A 13,858-nucleotide genomic window follows, 5' to 3' on the forward strand; every position below is an offset into this window, starting at 1 on the left:
AAATAACCGATGATGGTCAAAGTAGAGAGGATATAAAATGTAGACTGGCAATGGCAAGGAAAGCGTTTCTCAAGAAGAGAAATTTGTTAACATCGAATATAGATTTAGGTGTCAGGAAGTCGTTTCTGAAAGTATTTGTATGGAGTGTAGCCATGTATGGAAGTGAGACATGGACGATAACTAGTTTGGACAAGAAGAGAATAGAAGCTTTCGAAATGTGGTGCTACAGAAGAATGCTGAAGATAAGGTGGGTAGATCACGTAACTAATGAGGAGGTATTGAATAGGATTGGGGAGAAGAGAAGTTTGTGGCACAACTTGACTAGAAGAAGGGATCGGTTGGTAGGACATGTTCTGAGGCATCGAGGGATCACAAATTTAGCATTGGAGGGCAGCGTGGAGGGTAAAAATCGTAGAGGGAGACCAAGAGATCAATACACTAAGCAGGTTCAGAAGGATGTAGGTTGCAGTAGGTACTGGGAGATGAAGAAGCTTGCACAGGATAGAGTGGCATGGAGAGCTGCATCAGACCAGTCTCAGGACTGAACACCACAACAACAACAATATTTGCGAGTGGAACAAGAAAGAAAATGATAGTAGCAGTACACACTATATGATAGCTTGCAGAGTACCTATATAGATGTACATCGAGGACTAGTTTACAGTATACTTTTGCACTTTCTTCTTCTTTGTTTTGTAGTATTATATCTGTATTGTGTGTTAGCAGTTTATAAGCTATTAACGTCAGTCATTTGTTATTTTTGTTATACGGACACACCTTTTGAAGAAGGAAGGGGTATTGATGAGCATTCCTTTCCAGTAAGCAATGTAACAGTGAGGACAATCCAAAGAATAATTGTACTCATGATGTGACTACATGTTATTGAAGATGTGGGAATTGCAATCGTGAACCAACCACTGAACTCCGGAATGTTGTTTTCCAAACAACCGCATGTATTGCTGACTATTTATCACTGAATGCTAGGACTAACTTTCGAGGTATGGAAAGTTAGAAATGAGATTTGCAGACTACAAGAGATATTCAGGAAAAGTTACTGTTAATCCAACTAGGATTGTACAAATGGATACAATTCATGCAAGGTACAACTGTTCAGAGGTGAGCCTGATGCCACACAGTGCTACATACAAGTGTAGGAACTTACCAACACTTTGAATCCAGAATTGTCATACTTTGTTCATGAGCTAATCGCAGAAGGACATATTGCTACAGAACACATGTTCGGGCATATGCAAAATTTTTGAGAACAACATAATTGGACTGATATTACTATAAGCATTTCTATTATTAGTGCAACTGTGTTTCCTGTAGTAAGTTGTATTGTGCGCTACATATGCTTGAGGTGTAAAGCTGCCAATCCTTTAGACCTACCATTAGATCAGATCTCCATAGACTAACCTGGCTCTATAAAAAAGGCGTGTGGGGACCACAATAACAAATTAATGGGCAACTATCCGTCTGAGACGAAGCAAATGAAGCAGTCAAACAAAGCTTTTTTCATGTTTTCATTATGACTTTTTTGAATTTGTATGATTTATATTAAGTTGACATCTGCTAACAAAAATCTCGTTGTAATCTTTACTGAATTGGTAGAGACTTTGGTGAATAAAGGACACCTGGTTGAATCAACTTTCACTCCAAATAATGACCATATTATAAAAAGGATAGGTTGCTACTCAACACACAAAACCACTGTCTCTAGCCACAGAAACTTCTAAATGCCTCATAGGAGATGCAAGAATTGTGTAGAACGAAGCAAGACAAGATGTGTGAAGGTGGCAAGAACTGTCATGAAGAGTGTGATGTAGGACTTCATTTTACAAAATGCTTCAAAATTTTTCATTCTACAGCAAATTTAACTAAGAAGTTCTCTATAAAGAACAGTATTTTCAAATAGTTTTATTTTTAGTATCACCTTGTATTCCTATGTCTATTTACAAGGTGTATACGCAGACAAGGAAAATAAATTCCCGGACTTCCCGGTTAAAAATACACTTTCTCCTGGGTGAAAACACGCTTTTTCCATGTTAAGTGACAATATCTTTTCCCTCAGAACTGCAAAACTTATCAATCCTTTGAATGGTTATGGTTGTATACATGAGCATTGAATCTCCCGGCACTTTAGAAAATGAAACTCAAGGAAAAAGACATGTTTTGGAAATATCTTTGATGTGCAGCAACATGTACGCTGCATATTTTCGTATTACGAAACCAAACACCACAAGTTACTTTCCGAATCATTGAAATCGAGATTGCGATGTGCTTTTGTAAGCCAGTCATAGCTCATGTCATGAGATCTCGCCAGCTGATGACAGCGTATATTCAGAGCATGGGACACGTGACGATGTCAGCCAACAGTAACATCACTGTTAAGTAGCACGAACACCCAAAGAGGGAAAGTTAATAGTTTAAATTAATAGACATAGTGTTGCTACAAGAAAAACAAAGCTTTCACATATAATATTGGTCTCTAAGGTTTAAGCTGCAAGAGAAAATAAGCTTTCGCATATAATGTTGATCTTTTTTGCGCGTGTTACACTTTAAGATATATCACACAAATGTGGCAGTAAAATTTTTAATAATGACAAAAATGTCTGATCTTCAGGGTTCGAAATTCTTCTAAATGGCTCATCATCAAAGAGTTGATTTTTAAATGAGAGTCAAATGCTCTGTGATTTAAGAAATTCATGGTACATTCTCGCACGTAGTTCAACTTACGTAAAAGGATATTTACTTTGAAAGTAACGCTTTTCAAACCACCATTCGCAATATTTTTCCGCGACCTGCTAGAAGTAGGTTCGTTTCAGCAGTTGCCACAATGCGCAGACAACAGGCGACATCGCATATGCGTAGCTACCATGACATAGCCCGTATGTATATACGTGTAAAACACTGAAAGATCATACATTATGTCATACAAGAAGCAAGACATCAGAGGATACTCAAAGAGCATCAGAATTTCGTGAACCATACTAAAATATGCACATTTAAAGTGTATATTTGAAGTGCAGATTCGTATGCCCAGATTTCCAATGAAGTAGACCTCGACCTGATATTCAGCTTTTCAGTGTGATTTTCGGGACGTAAATTTTCTTGGAGCACCAGTAATCTACTATATCATGTTTGGTTCTTTATTATGGCATTATGGCATAATGCCATACATGCTAGAAGATGAAAACGTGCACTTGAAATGCAGCGAACCGTTGAAACTAGCCAGTACTGTGGAATGAAACATTTTGTTTCAAATAAATTGACTGCCTCTGCGGAAAAGGCTAATAAAAGTCAAATTTCTTTAGCAAACACAAAAATAACTTCATTGTTCTGCGAGGTGATCAATGCTCGACTGTCAGGAAGATGGAAATAAAATAAAATCTGAAACTAAAAACATATGTTAGCCTTCCGTAATTATGTGAATTATTTTAATTCACTTGATAGCTCCCGGCCACAGATATCCATTTTGTTTTCATTTGGCGTGAGAGTAAATGAAGGGGAAACAGCAAAATCACTAAATGTAAACACGGGTCACGTAGAGACTACCCACTATAACTCAGACTGTTCTGCGCATCAGCCCCGGATCTACAATATTTGCTAACTGGGTCAGTACTAAAAAAAATCGAATTTTCAAAAATATGTTCATCTTGTAGCGCACATCTTTCTGAAAAGTCTGAAACATAAAACATATGTGTCCGAGGAAATGTAAGACATGTTATTTGGTCTTAAGTGTGTCAAAGTGCAGTGTCACAGCTCTTCATACAACATTCTTCTATCGCACGTCACTATTTCGCTCTGTGGAATTCAAACATGTATATTTTGTAATGGATGCCATCAAACTATACTCAGGACAGTGTAAATAGAAATGTCATGTGGTGCTTCTCCTGCTCCCAGTCGGCTGGTTTGACAGCCTGCCACTTTTTTTTTTTTTTTTAAATCTCGCATTTAATAGCGGATGGGATTATTTCTAATCGGGAGAACAAGAACTCTTCAGAAAATGTGCACTCTTTACTGCCTACTAGCTAATAACTTGATGTTTTGTGTGACATAAAATTAAATATAGGATACACAAAACCAATAAAGACAAGAGACAAGCAAGAAAGTATACATTTCTTCAATCCTTAGCTCCTAGCATTTGTTTCTCTCTAATCTTGCTACAGATTTACATGGCGTGCTTTCATTTCTGCGAAAGAATCTATTACCTCATCAAAATTCGTCAAACATTTTGCTACATGAAAAATCGAAATGTTGTTATTTAATACTGAAAAAGCTGTTAATACAAATAATACCCAAGACTGGTGTGGTTTCTCGATCTGATTACATCTATTTTGTCACTGTTTGCTAGATAAAACAAAATAGGCCTTTCTAATATTGCAGCAATTTTGTAACTCACACCGAATGAATGAGGCAAATGGTCATTTTTATAACACGACAGAATATAATTCACGAAGTACCAATATCAAAACCCTATTAGGCCTACTACAAGCAAACAGCTTTATGTTAGGAATTAATTTCACATTTCATTCATACACACCAGTTTCTCAAGCACGAGATCGAAAAGTAGGCTAGTATCACAAAATTTTTATAAAAATTTGAAATCGTTTTATTGTTCCATAATTTGTGTGATGTCCACGTTTCTTCTCCTTCCTCGTTCTAACAAACAATCATCACCAATTCTGTAGCTATTCCTGCCACTGTCAAAATCTGTTTGCTGGTTAACTTCACTAGCCCTGCCGAAATCACAGGTTTAATTATCCCGCGATTATACTCCCGTTAGGCGTTATTACATGTTTGTACAACATGTTTTCCGCGTTACTTCCAGAACAGAACTTAAGTGGCTGCTAGCCGGGAACTGTACAACTGGTCCTTACTAGTGTAGTGATCTGGCCAAAAACTTACTTTCATAATTTCATTTTCTTGGGTACACCGAGAAGATAATATGTAATCTTTCTCACCTGTTATTCCTGTTAGTTGTTTATTTCCATTCTGGTAGTCTTAATCTATGGATTTCACCAGTAATTGTAACAACGCTGATCATTCGCAAACCCAATCAACCCTATAAATGGAAATGTCATGTAACTAGGGCCTCCCATCGGGTAGACTGTTTGCCAGGTGCAAGTCTTCCGATTTGACGCAACTTCAGCGAATTGCGCATTGATGGGGAAGAAATGATGATGATTAGGACAACATAACACCCAGTTCCTGCGCAGATAAAATCTCTGACACAGCCAGGAATCGAACCCGGGGTCTTAGGATTGACATTCTGTCGCGCTGACCACTCACCTACCAAGGGTGGACATCAATCACATAATCAGACAGCGATTGCCATCTGCTCAGCTTGTATAGTCCCGTCCCCTTCTGTCTGCGGAAGTTTATTTTTAGATGCGACGAGGATTCTCCTGACAGAGACATAACATACACTATGCAACATTCAAAAAATCAACTTATGATTCATTCAGAAATCAACTTTAAATGTGTTCAGAAATGTTCAAAAACCAACAGGGATGCGTTTCAAAATCATATAAATAATCGATAGATCAACGTGCGCTGGATGCTAGGCTCTTTGCGAAACAAGTTTTTTTTCGCCTCAAGAATATGAATTTGGCACCTTGTTTTCCCGGTAGCATCTACTACTCAAACGCGACTCAACTGTGCATGCACATGACCCCGCTCGTAACTGCTAAAATGAATCTAATGCAAACAGTTGTGACTTCACGCTCATCATCTGAAGCAATTTGTTGTTATGGAGCATTGCATAGTCTTCCTAAAGCCTTTGACACATTTTGCTGTTGGCAAACACTTTCATGAGCACTGTGTGTCATTGCTGTGTATGGTGCATTTCCTTTGCAATTTAAGTTATTTTTGTCTTTTTTCTCTCGTTTATGTTTTATTGTTGAAGTATTATTCTGCAGTAGCAGGATACAGTAATATCCTTTGTTAGAATATCGGTTATTACCAGTCAAAATTACAAAAATTTAACAGAAAATTAAAACAATAAAAATTTCGCGCAATTCTAAAAAATTCCCCGAGTCTTTCCCAGTTTTCCCCCAGACGAAAAATTTCCAGAGTTTTTCCGGGATCTCCCTGATTAGGAAACAAAAAAATGAAAAAATTGTGAAATAACACATTTTCATTCCAATACAAAAAAATATTGTCACTGATGTAACTTTATGTTTCTTTGCAGAATTTCATAAAAAAAAACCTCTTGTGAATGCAATAAACTGATCTAAGTTCTATGCACCAGAGCCTACTACACAAAATTCAGAAAAACTGTGAAGACACACAGTCTCAATCAGCTGAATGATGCTCTAACAGCCCACACCTCAAAGTGTTAAAAAGCAATTACATTTTTCTACACAACAAACACTTTCTTCCTAAAAGAAGAGTTGCCCCTAAATACGATCAGGTAAGACATTAACGAATGAAAAGTCAACATTTAGAAATTTTATCTCTGAAGGCTGTTATTCATAATGCAAAAGTTATAGAGAATTGACATTTAATAAGATGAATAAATCTGATTGCTAGTTCAGGTTCTTACCAACAAACACCTGAAAATTCCTCGTACATACATTATTGCTAATGGTGGGGTCAGGCCTTAGGCAGTACTAAATAGCATGTATTGCACTTTATCTAAATTCAATGACCGTATATTTGCACAGAACCAGTTATTAATTTTGAAAAAAAAAAAAAAGATGTTATTTATGTTTTCAAGTTTTTAACAAGAGTTGAACCAATATCAATTCCTGTGATTATTCCCCATTCTGTGTATGTTGCTTAGGTGTGTACATTTCCTGGATTTCTTAATGTGAATCACTGCTTTGTTTTAATGAGATAGGGATGAGAAATAGTTTATAGCAAGATCTCTGATGCCATAATACTCGAGTTTCTGCAAGAGAAAAGTTGTGATCTGGACAACCAAAGGCTTTTCACAAGAGACATAAAATACCATCTGGCAATATTGAAAGTTTTGTATAATCTGATCTATGAATTGAAAAAGTCACATTCTGTGGAGAGATCCTTTTGAAATCCAAACTGATACTAAGAATCTTATTTTGGGATAGGTGTGTTTTGTTTGAGCATACAATTAGTCACATATTATCACCAATTTATAAAATTTGCAAGCCCTGTTATCTCTAATAACCATCATATTTGCTTCCAAATGCACATACACAAAGACATACAAAATCCAGGGTCATTTGAATGCTTTAAAAATATTGATTACCTTCAATGTATTATCAAGACGATATCCATCGAAGCTAGTAATGAAGGAATAAACCTTTGCTGGATCATACTGGCACATTAACTGAATGTATTGCTCAACTAATTGTGGCTCAAGGGTCAGGTCGTCCTTCAGATGACTTAAGTTTGCATGTGAATCCCTGAAAATAAATGTCATCCAATTTGTAATGATCAAGTAACTGTTCCAATATTTCAGATCAGGCTTTTCATGACAATGCATCAGTGACTATGATAGAACATATCTAATCTGCAATTTACAGAAAATACCTACTGCTTTACCAGAAAAATATAAGCTGGAGAGTTACCTGAAATCAAACAAACCATGGAGGAACTGATACAAGACCTCTGGTTCAAGGTCAAGTTTTCTTAATATCTTTGGAATTGTCTGAGGCAAATGCAAGACTATAATTTGAGCGGTCTTTACAGCATCAATGTCCAACAGTTCCTGCCAAACAGAAAACAATGCCATCATCATCATCATCATCATCATCATCATCATCAGTAATAATTACATAGGAGATACAGAACTTAAGAACTAAATGTGACTGCAAACTAAACTGGTAGAATAACAACAACCTAACAAGAGTTTTTGTTAATATTATAAAGATGTAGAAGGAATGGCCAATACTTGCCTTCAGAGGGTGCAACTCCAAGAACTGCAAACAGAAACACTTTAAATAGAAAATAAGAATCCTAGCATTTTGAACTACACAACTTCTTCAGGAACCAAAATGGTTTGGTCAGGGCAGATATAAATGGGGCACAGTCATATAGAGAGGAACCCATCTGTTGTGAAGATGAAGAGGTAAAGATGGAGAAAAAGGAACCAGAGAAAGTGAAAGACAGTAGATAAGCAAGCACTGTACTGGCTTCAGTTTAGGATGACAGTCGGCACAGAGTCAGAAGTGAGGATGAATTGTAAGAGGAAGAGAAAATGAAAAGTGGAAAGAATAATGGAATAGAAGGAAAGGGAGAGTGGAAAAAGAGGGGTTGGGGTGACGGGAGAGGGAGGGGGGACGGGGGGAGGGGGAGGGGGTGTGGGAGTGGGAGGGGGGAGTGGGAGAGGGAAAGATATTAAAATAAGTCAGTAAATAATAAAATTGCAATGACTGCCATGTAGGAAAAGGGATGTGGCCTTATGCTAACCAGAGGTTATGTGCAAGAAGCTGTTCTATGAAAGTATATACCAAAGAGTTCGGTCTTATCTTTGGAGTTCAGGGGAATTATGACTCAGCAGAAGAATCCAAATAGCTTGTATGGTATAGCAGTTTCTGCGTCATACTGTAGACCATCCACAACGTGACCAATCCTTTTGAGTCTATTCATGCATTTGGCCAGATTGGCAGGTCCTTAGATGGAAAATTATGCAGTGAACACATACCTCATGGTAAACAACACAAATAATTTGATATGCTGCTCTGCATTTAATGTTACTTGATTCATGATGGGGATGAGGTATGTGGTAGTAGACGGGTGCACAGGGCAGATTTTATAGCAGGACAGTTGGAGGAGTAAGAATCTTGGGGTAGGGATGGGGGGTCCGTGAATGTCACATGGTTTGGCAAGGGTATTGTGGAGACAAGGAAAGCCATGGAAGGCAAACTTGGGTGATGTGGAGAGGATATAAGGCAGATATGGTCTCATTTCACGGCTTCATTTGAGAAAGTTACATCCCTTACACAGTAATCTATTCAGGCTTTCAAGGTCTGAATGATACTGGGTTATGGGAGAGTGGCAGCTATACTAGTTGAAGCTTTGGAGGAGGGAACTAACCACGAGATTTGTTCTTGAACAAGATCAGTAATGTATCTGTGGGTGAGTAAATTAAGAGAGGTTACTGATGCAGGTGTTAAGGTATTTGGTACAGGGGCAGACATGTGTTACCATAGATGTCTGGGCTGTAGGGAAGGTTGTGTTTGACAAGGAAGAGAGTGACAGTAGTTGAACTGTAGATACTGTAGGCTGTTGGTGAGCTGGTTCGACTGGATTTGAATTATAGGGTTAGAGAGACCAAACTGCAAGGTCACGTCCCTTTATCCTATATGTGTCAAGTCAGGAAGAGTCCTCGGACAGGAAGGACACAGAAGACAAACCCTGATGAATCTGGTTGTAACTGAGAATAAAATATATTATAAAAACAATGGGACAGAAGCAAGTTGAAGTGAGAGAGTGATAGGAGGGTGATGTTCAGTGAATTGCTCCTCTCAGAGAGCAGCTGGAGGCCCCAGGGCATTTTATGCAATGGGAGACACACACACTGCATCCGATCAGAATTTCCCCACCCTCCATTACCGCATGAAAACTAGCAATGCAGACAACTTGATTAAACCTCAGAAAAGAGAACAACGATGACAAGACAGAAAACCAACGAAAGATTTAAAAGAATACAAAGAATTAAAAAGGTGGGAGGGGCAGGAGCCACGTCAGACCATGAAGCAAGAGCAACCTTGGGGGCCTTGTATCAGAACATGCAATAAGGCACCCCTCCAATCCCTCAAGCAGCCGAAGAGGCCAACGTGCCTTACCTCAATAAGAGTAGTAGAAACCATCTTCATGGGTAAAACTTAACACCAGATCAGTCACTTTGACATCATCTGCTATCACCAGAAGCAGCCTGTCATCAGGTTTAAGATTTCACCATAAGGTGGCCAAATTAGAGCAGTCCAGTAGGATGTGGGCCGTTGTCAGATAGGCATCACACTGACAGTCGGGTCGAAACTCATGTCATATGATGTGGCTATAGATCAGCCAAGTGTGACCTATGTTAAGATGACAGAGAACACTAGATTATCTGCAACAAGCATTAACGGAAGACTGCCATATGGTTGCGGTCCCCTTTATTGCCAGCATTTGTTCGGAGAAACCAAGGCACACTAATCCATGTTCCTAGCCCTCAACAACTGATGGCATAGAACCAACTAAAAGTCCGGTTCCAGTATACCCATCTCCAAAGTCAGCAACCTGGTAACCAACTTGGCAAACTGGTCAGCACCTTCATTCCCTGGGATCCAACATGACCTGGGGTTCACACAAAGATGACTGAATATTCAGCTTGAAGGAGGTCAGAAAGGAGATCCTGTATAGTCACGGCCAATGGATGTCAAGAGTAGCACTGGCTGATAGCCTGAAGACCACTCAGGGAGTTATGCAAATTAAGAATGTCTCACTGGTGTGAGAATGAATGACTCAGGGCTCAAGTGATAGTCACCAATTCTGCAGTAAATACAATGCATCCATTTTGCAGGGAGCATAGTTCACTGCATCTTGCGTATGTGTTGGCGAAATGGGTTTATCTGTCAATTATAGAGCTGTCAGTGTACACCACTGTGAACCCAGAAATGGATCAATAAAGGCCAGGAACAGAAAGCCAAAAACCCTGGGAGTCAACAGAATCTTTCAATCCAAAGGATAGATCAAGACAGACCGAAGGACAGGCCACACGCCATGAGGGTGTATGTGATTGCTTCCCGACAAGATGTGAGAAAGGGGGAAGATGGAGTTCAGAGCAGATGGTGTATACAAACTGTGATAGTGACTCCAGTCCTACGCCTATGTTGTGTGAGTTCGATCCCACTACCAGGATAAAGCGTGCAATAGCTCAGAAGCACAGGGGAGCAGCAAATGTGCATCATGTAATTGAGCAGCAGTTGGTGCCTATTATGAGTCTCCGCAAATAGCCTGTTCACATGGCTAGCCTGAAAGGCACCTGTTGCAAGTCAGACCCTACAATGGTGTATTGGGTCCAGCATCCACAATACTGAAGGAGGTGATGAGCAATATACCAGACTTCCCCAAATCAAGATAGGACAGGATCAGAGATTTGTAACACCACAAAAATGTAGAGCAGTCTGCACCTCAGCTTGTGTTACTAAGGCAATGAAGAGTTTTAAGCTGTGGCCAGCATGTTTGCTTAAGTTGGGGAAGCACTGAAGACCAGTCTGGCTGAAAACTGGAAACCAGGGATACAAGCCCACACAGTGCGTTTCGTATGGCACCCTGCACTCAGCATTCAGCACCACCCACAGTGGAGGAGCAATAGTACATTCAAAAAACCTAAGGATGACACCGTAGGCCTCACAGCTGCAGCTAGACCACTGATAGCCACCAGAAAAAGGGGAACACTCAGTGAAGAGCCCTCCAGGATCCCATTCTTTTGTACATGGGGGGTTCTGTAGGAAGTACCAACTCGAATCCAGAACATACAGAGTAACAAGAAGTTCCCAACAAAAGTCGTGAGTGGGCCTCCGAGACCCCACCGACAGAGTAATGAACATAGTGATTCTACCATATGGCATTGTAAGCCTTTTGCAAGTTGAAGAAGACACTGATAAGGGAAAAAGCTGACTGAATGGCAGACTACAGGTAGACCAAATTGTTGGCAGTAGAATGACATTTATGAAAACTGCCTTGGGACAGAGCAAAAAGACCTCAAGACAAGGTACCAACACAACTGCTGGCTCACCATACGTTCAAGCAACTTGCAGAGAACAATAGTTAGACTAATTGGGTGATCACTGTCCATCACAAGGAGGTGTTTATCCAGTTTCAGTACCAGAATGATCATGAGATAGGAACTCACCCTTGCTCCAGACATGGTTAGAAATGGCAAGGATGGATGTTGGCAATCCACCGATTGGTGTTAGTGCATTTGGCTGTGGATGTAATCTGGCCCTCGAGCCATGTCAGTGCACAGGACTAAGGCACTAAGGAATTCCCCACTCACTGAAAGGGCATTATACGGCTCTATATTATATGCAGTGACAGGAAAGTGAATTCGCTCCATCCACCATTTGAGGACACAAAATGCAGGCTGATATTTCTCAGACACTGAGGTTTGAGCAACGTGTTTGATGATAGCATGTGGGTCAATGTATACAATACCATTCAGGGAGACACCTGATACACATGCAGGAGGACTGTTGTCCACAGAAGCACTGACCCTTTGTCAAAACCTGTGAAGGAGAGGAACGTGGTCCAGTTGTAGTAACACTCTGTTCCCAGCATCCTTCTTTCTGTTGTTTTATTAGGCAGTGGACCCAGGTATAGAGCCATTTAAGGCAATGAGGTTCTCCATCGATGGATGTTGCTTATGATGTAGCAGAGCCTCTCTGTGATCTCTAATGGCCATGGTGATTTCTTAAGTCCACCGTTGTCCACATTGTCTTCCGATGGAGGTATGCCGAGGTGTAGGAGATGATTAAGTCTGCAGCCGATGGCTATACTCTGGCCAACCCCATCGATATCTCCACATGGTGGGATGCTAAGGGTGATGGCAGAGGCAAAAGCATCCCAGTCAACACTGTTGAGAGCTCATCTGCATGGACACGCAGGCAAGTGATGCTGATTGAGGGGCAGGACAATCAGAAAATAGTTGCTGGTACACAAGTTGTCACAGACTCACCAATGGCTGGAAGGGAGAAGATTAGGGTCGCAAATGGGACGATTAAAGGCCAAATAAGATCCATATGCCACACTGAAGGGTGTGTGGGCACTAGCATTCAAGAGACAGACCAAGCTCTGTGAGCAATGTTTCAATAGCTGTACCACGGCCAACGGCTGTAGTCCCATGTTGCAGATGGTTGATGGCATTGAAGTCATCCAAAAAGAGGAAAGGTGGGAGGAGCTCAGAAATCACAGCTGACAATACAGTCTGAAACACTTCACAATCAGGAGAGAGATACACATTACAAACGGTAAAATCCAGAGGCATCCTCACACAAACAGCTAAGGCCTACAAAGTCACAAAGAGTGCACTTGTCTGCTGTAGACAGAGTCCATGACAACCTGTGTAACAGCAATTATTTCTATTGTGTTGGGTTTTTGGTGTAGCACCTCTGCCAGAAAGGAAGGATGCAAAGACAGAAAGGCACAAAAAGTGGAATGTACACCACAGTGGGTCACCTTCCCAGCACAATTTGTGAAAGGCAGAGGGAGAAAAACAGAAGAATAGGCTTGCAATAGAAAAGGGAACTGGTGCTACATGGTTGGTTAGTCATGGTGATCAAGCACATTCTCACAAGAAAGAGATGTGAGCCCCCTCGAGTGGGGGGGATTGGTTTGATGTGCATTGAAGTTTGTTGCAGGTCTTTGGAAGATGGAGGTCAACTTCCAGGTAGGGGCTAACGCTGAAGACTTGGAGAAATCTGGGTGAATTTAAGGTGGGAAATGTATTAAGCTATTGGTGGAGGAGTAGTAGTACTTTCCTTACAGTGAATCCAGATCACAAAGATACTGTCCATGAAGTTGTACCAAGACTGTGTAAACTGCTTCCGAGATTAAAAATTCCATTTATTTACTATTAAAAACAGTCTTAACCACGATTTATTTATCAAGGTGACCGGTTTCGACCACTACTGTGGTCCTCTTCAGACCATTGAGTAGGAACCTCTTTCTGTTGGAGAATCACTGAATTCCATCATGGACATGAAAACATGGAAAAAAGGTGAAGCATCCTGGTTCTCATAGCCATCCACTTCTGGGACCTGCCCTTCCATTCCAATCTTTCCCCAACAAATCCCTCTTTGTTCCCTGCAGACGGAACATATATTTCTGAAAAGCTAGGATTATTATTTTTGATTTTGAGTGTTGCTATAGGTATTTAGAGCCAGCC

At 40.3% G+C, this 13,858-nt stretch overlaps 1 protein-coding gene across 1 annotated transcript in view; it reads right to left on the reverse strand.

Moving 5' to 3' along the window:
• The window catches only part of LOC126176813 (vacuolar protein sorting-associated protein 8 homolog), a 207,495-nt gene that overhangs the window by 40,503 nt on the left and 153,134 nt on the right, over window positions 1-13,858 (reverse strand). Inside the window, exons 17-18 of the mRNA XM_049923995.1 lie at window positions 7,554-7,693; window positions 7,232-7,388 (exon numbers count right to left, since the gene is read on the reverse strand). Of these exons, the coding sequence (XP_049779952.1) occupies window positions 7,232-7,388; window positions 7,554-7,693 (297 nt within the window). The remainder of the gene's footprint in view (window positions 1-7,231; window positions 7,389-7,553; window positions 7,694-13,858) is intronic.

This window comes from Schistocerca cancellata, chromosome 3, assembly GCF_023864275.1.
Source record: "Schistocerca cancellata isolate TAMUIC-IGC-003103 chromosome 3, iqSchCanc2.1, whole genome shotgun sequence".
NCBI classification, from domain to species: domain Eukaryota; kingdom Metazoa; phylum Arthropoda; class Insecta; order Orthoptera; family Acrididae; genus Schistocerca; species Schistocerca cancellata.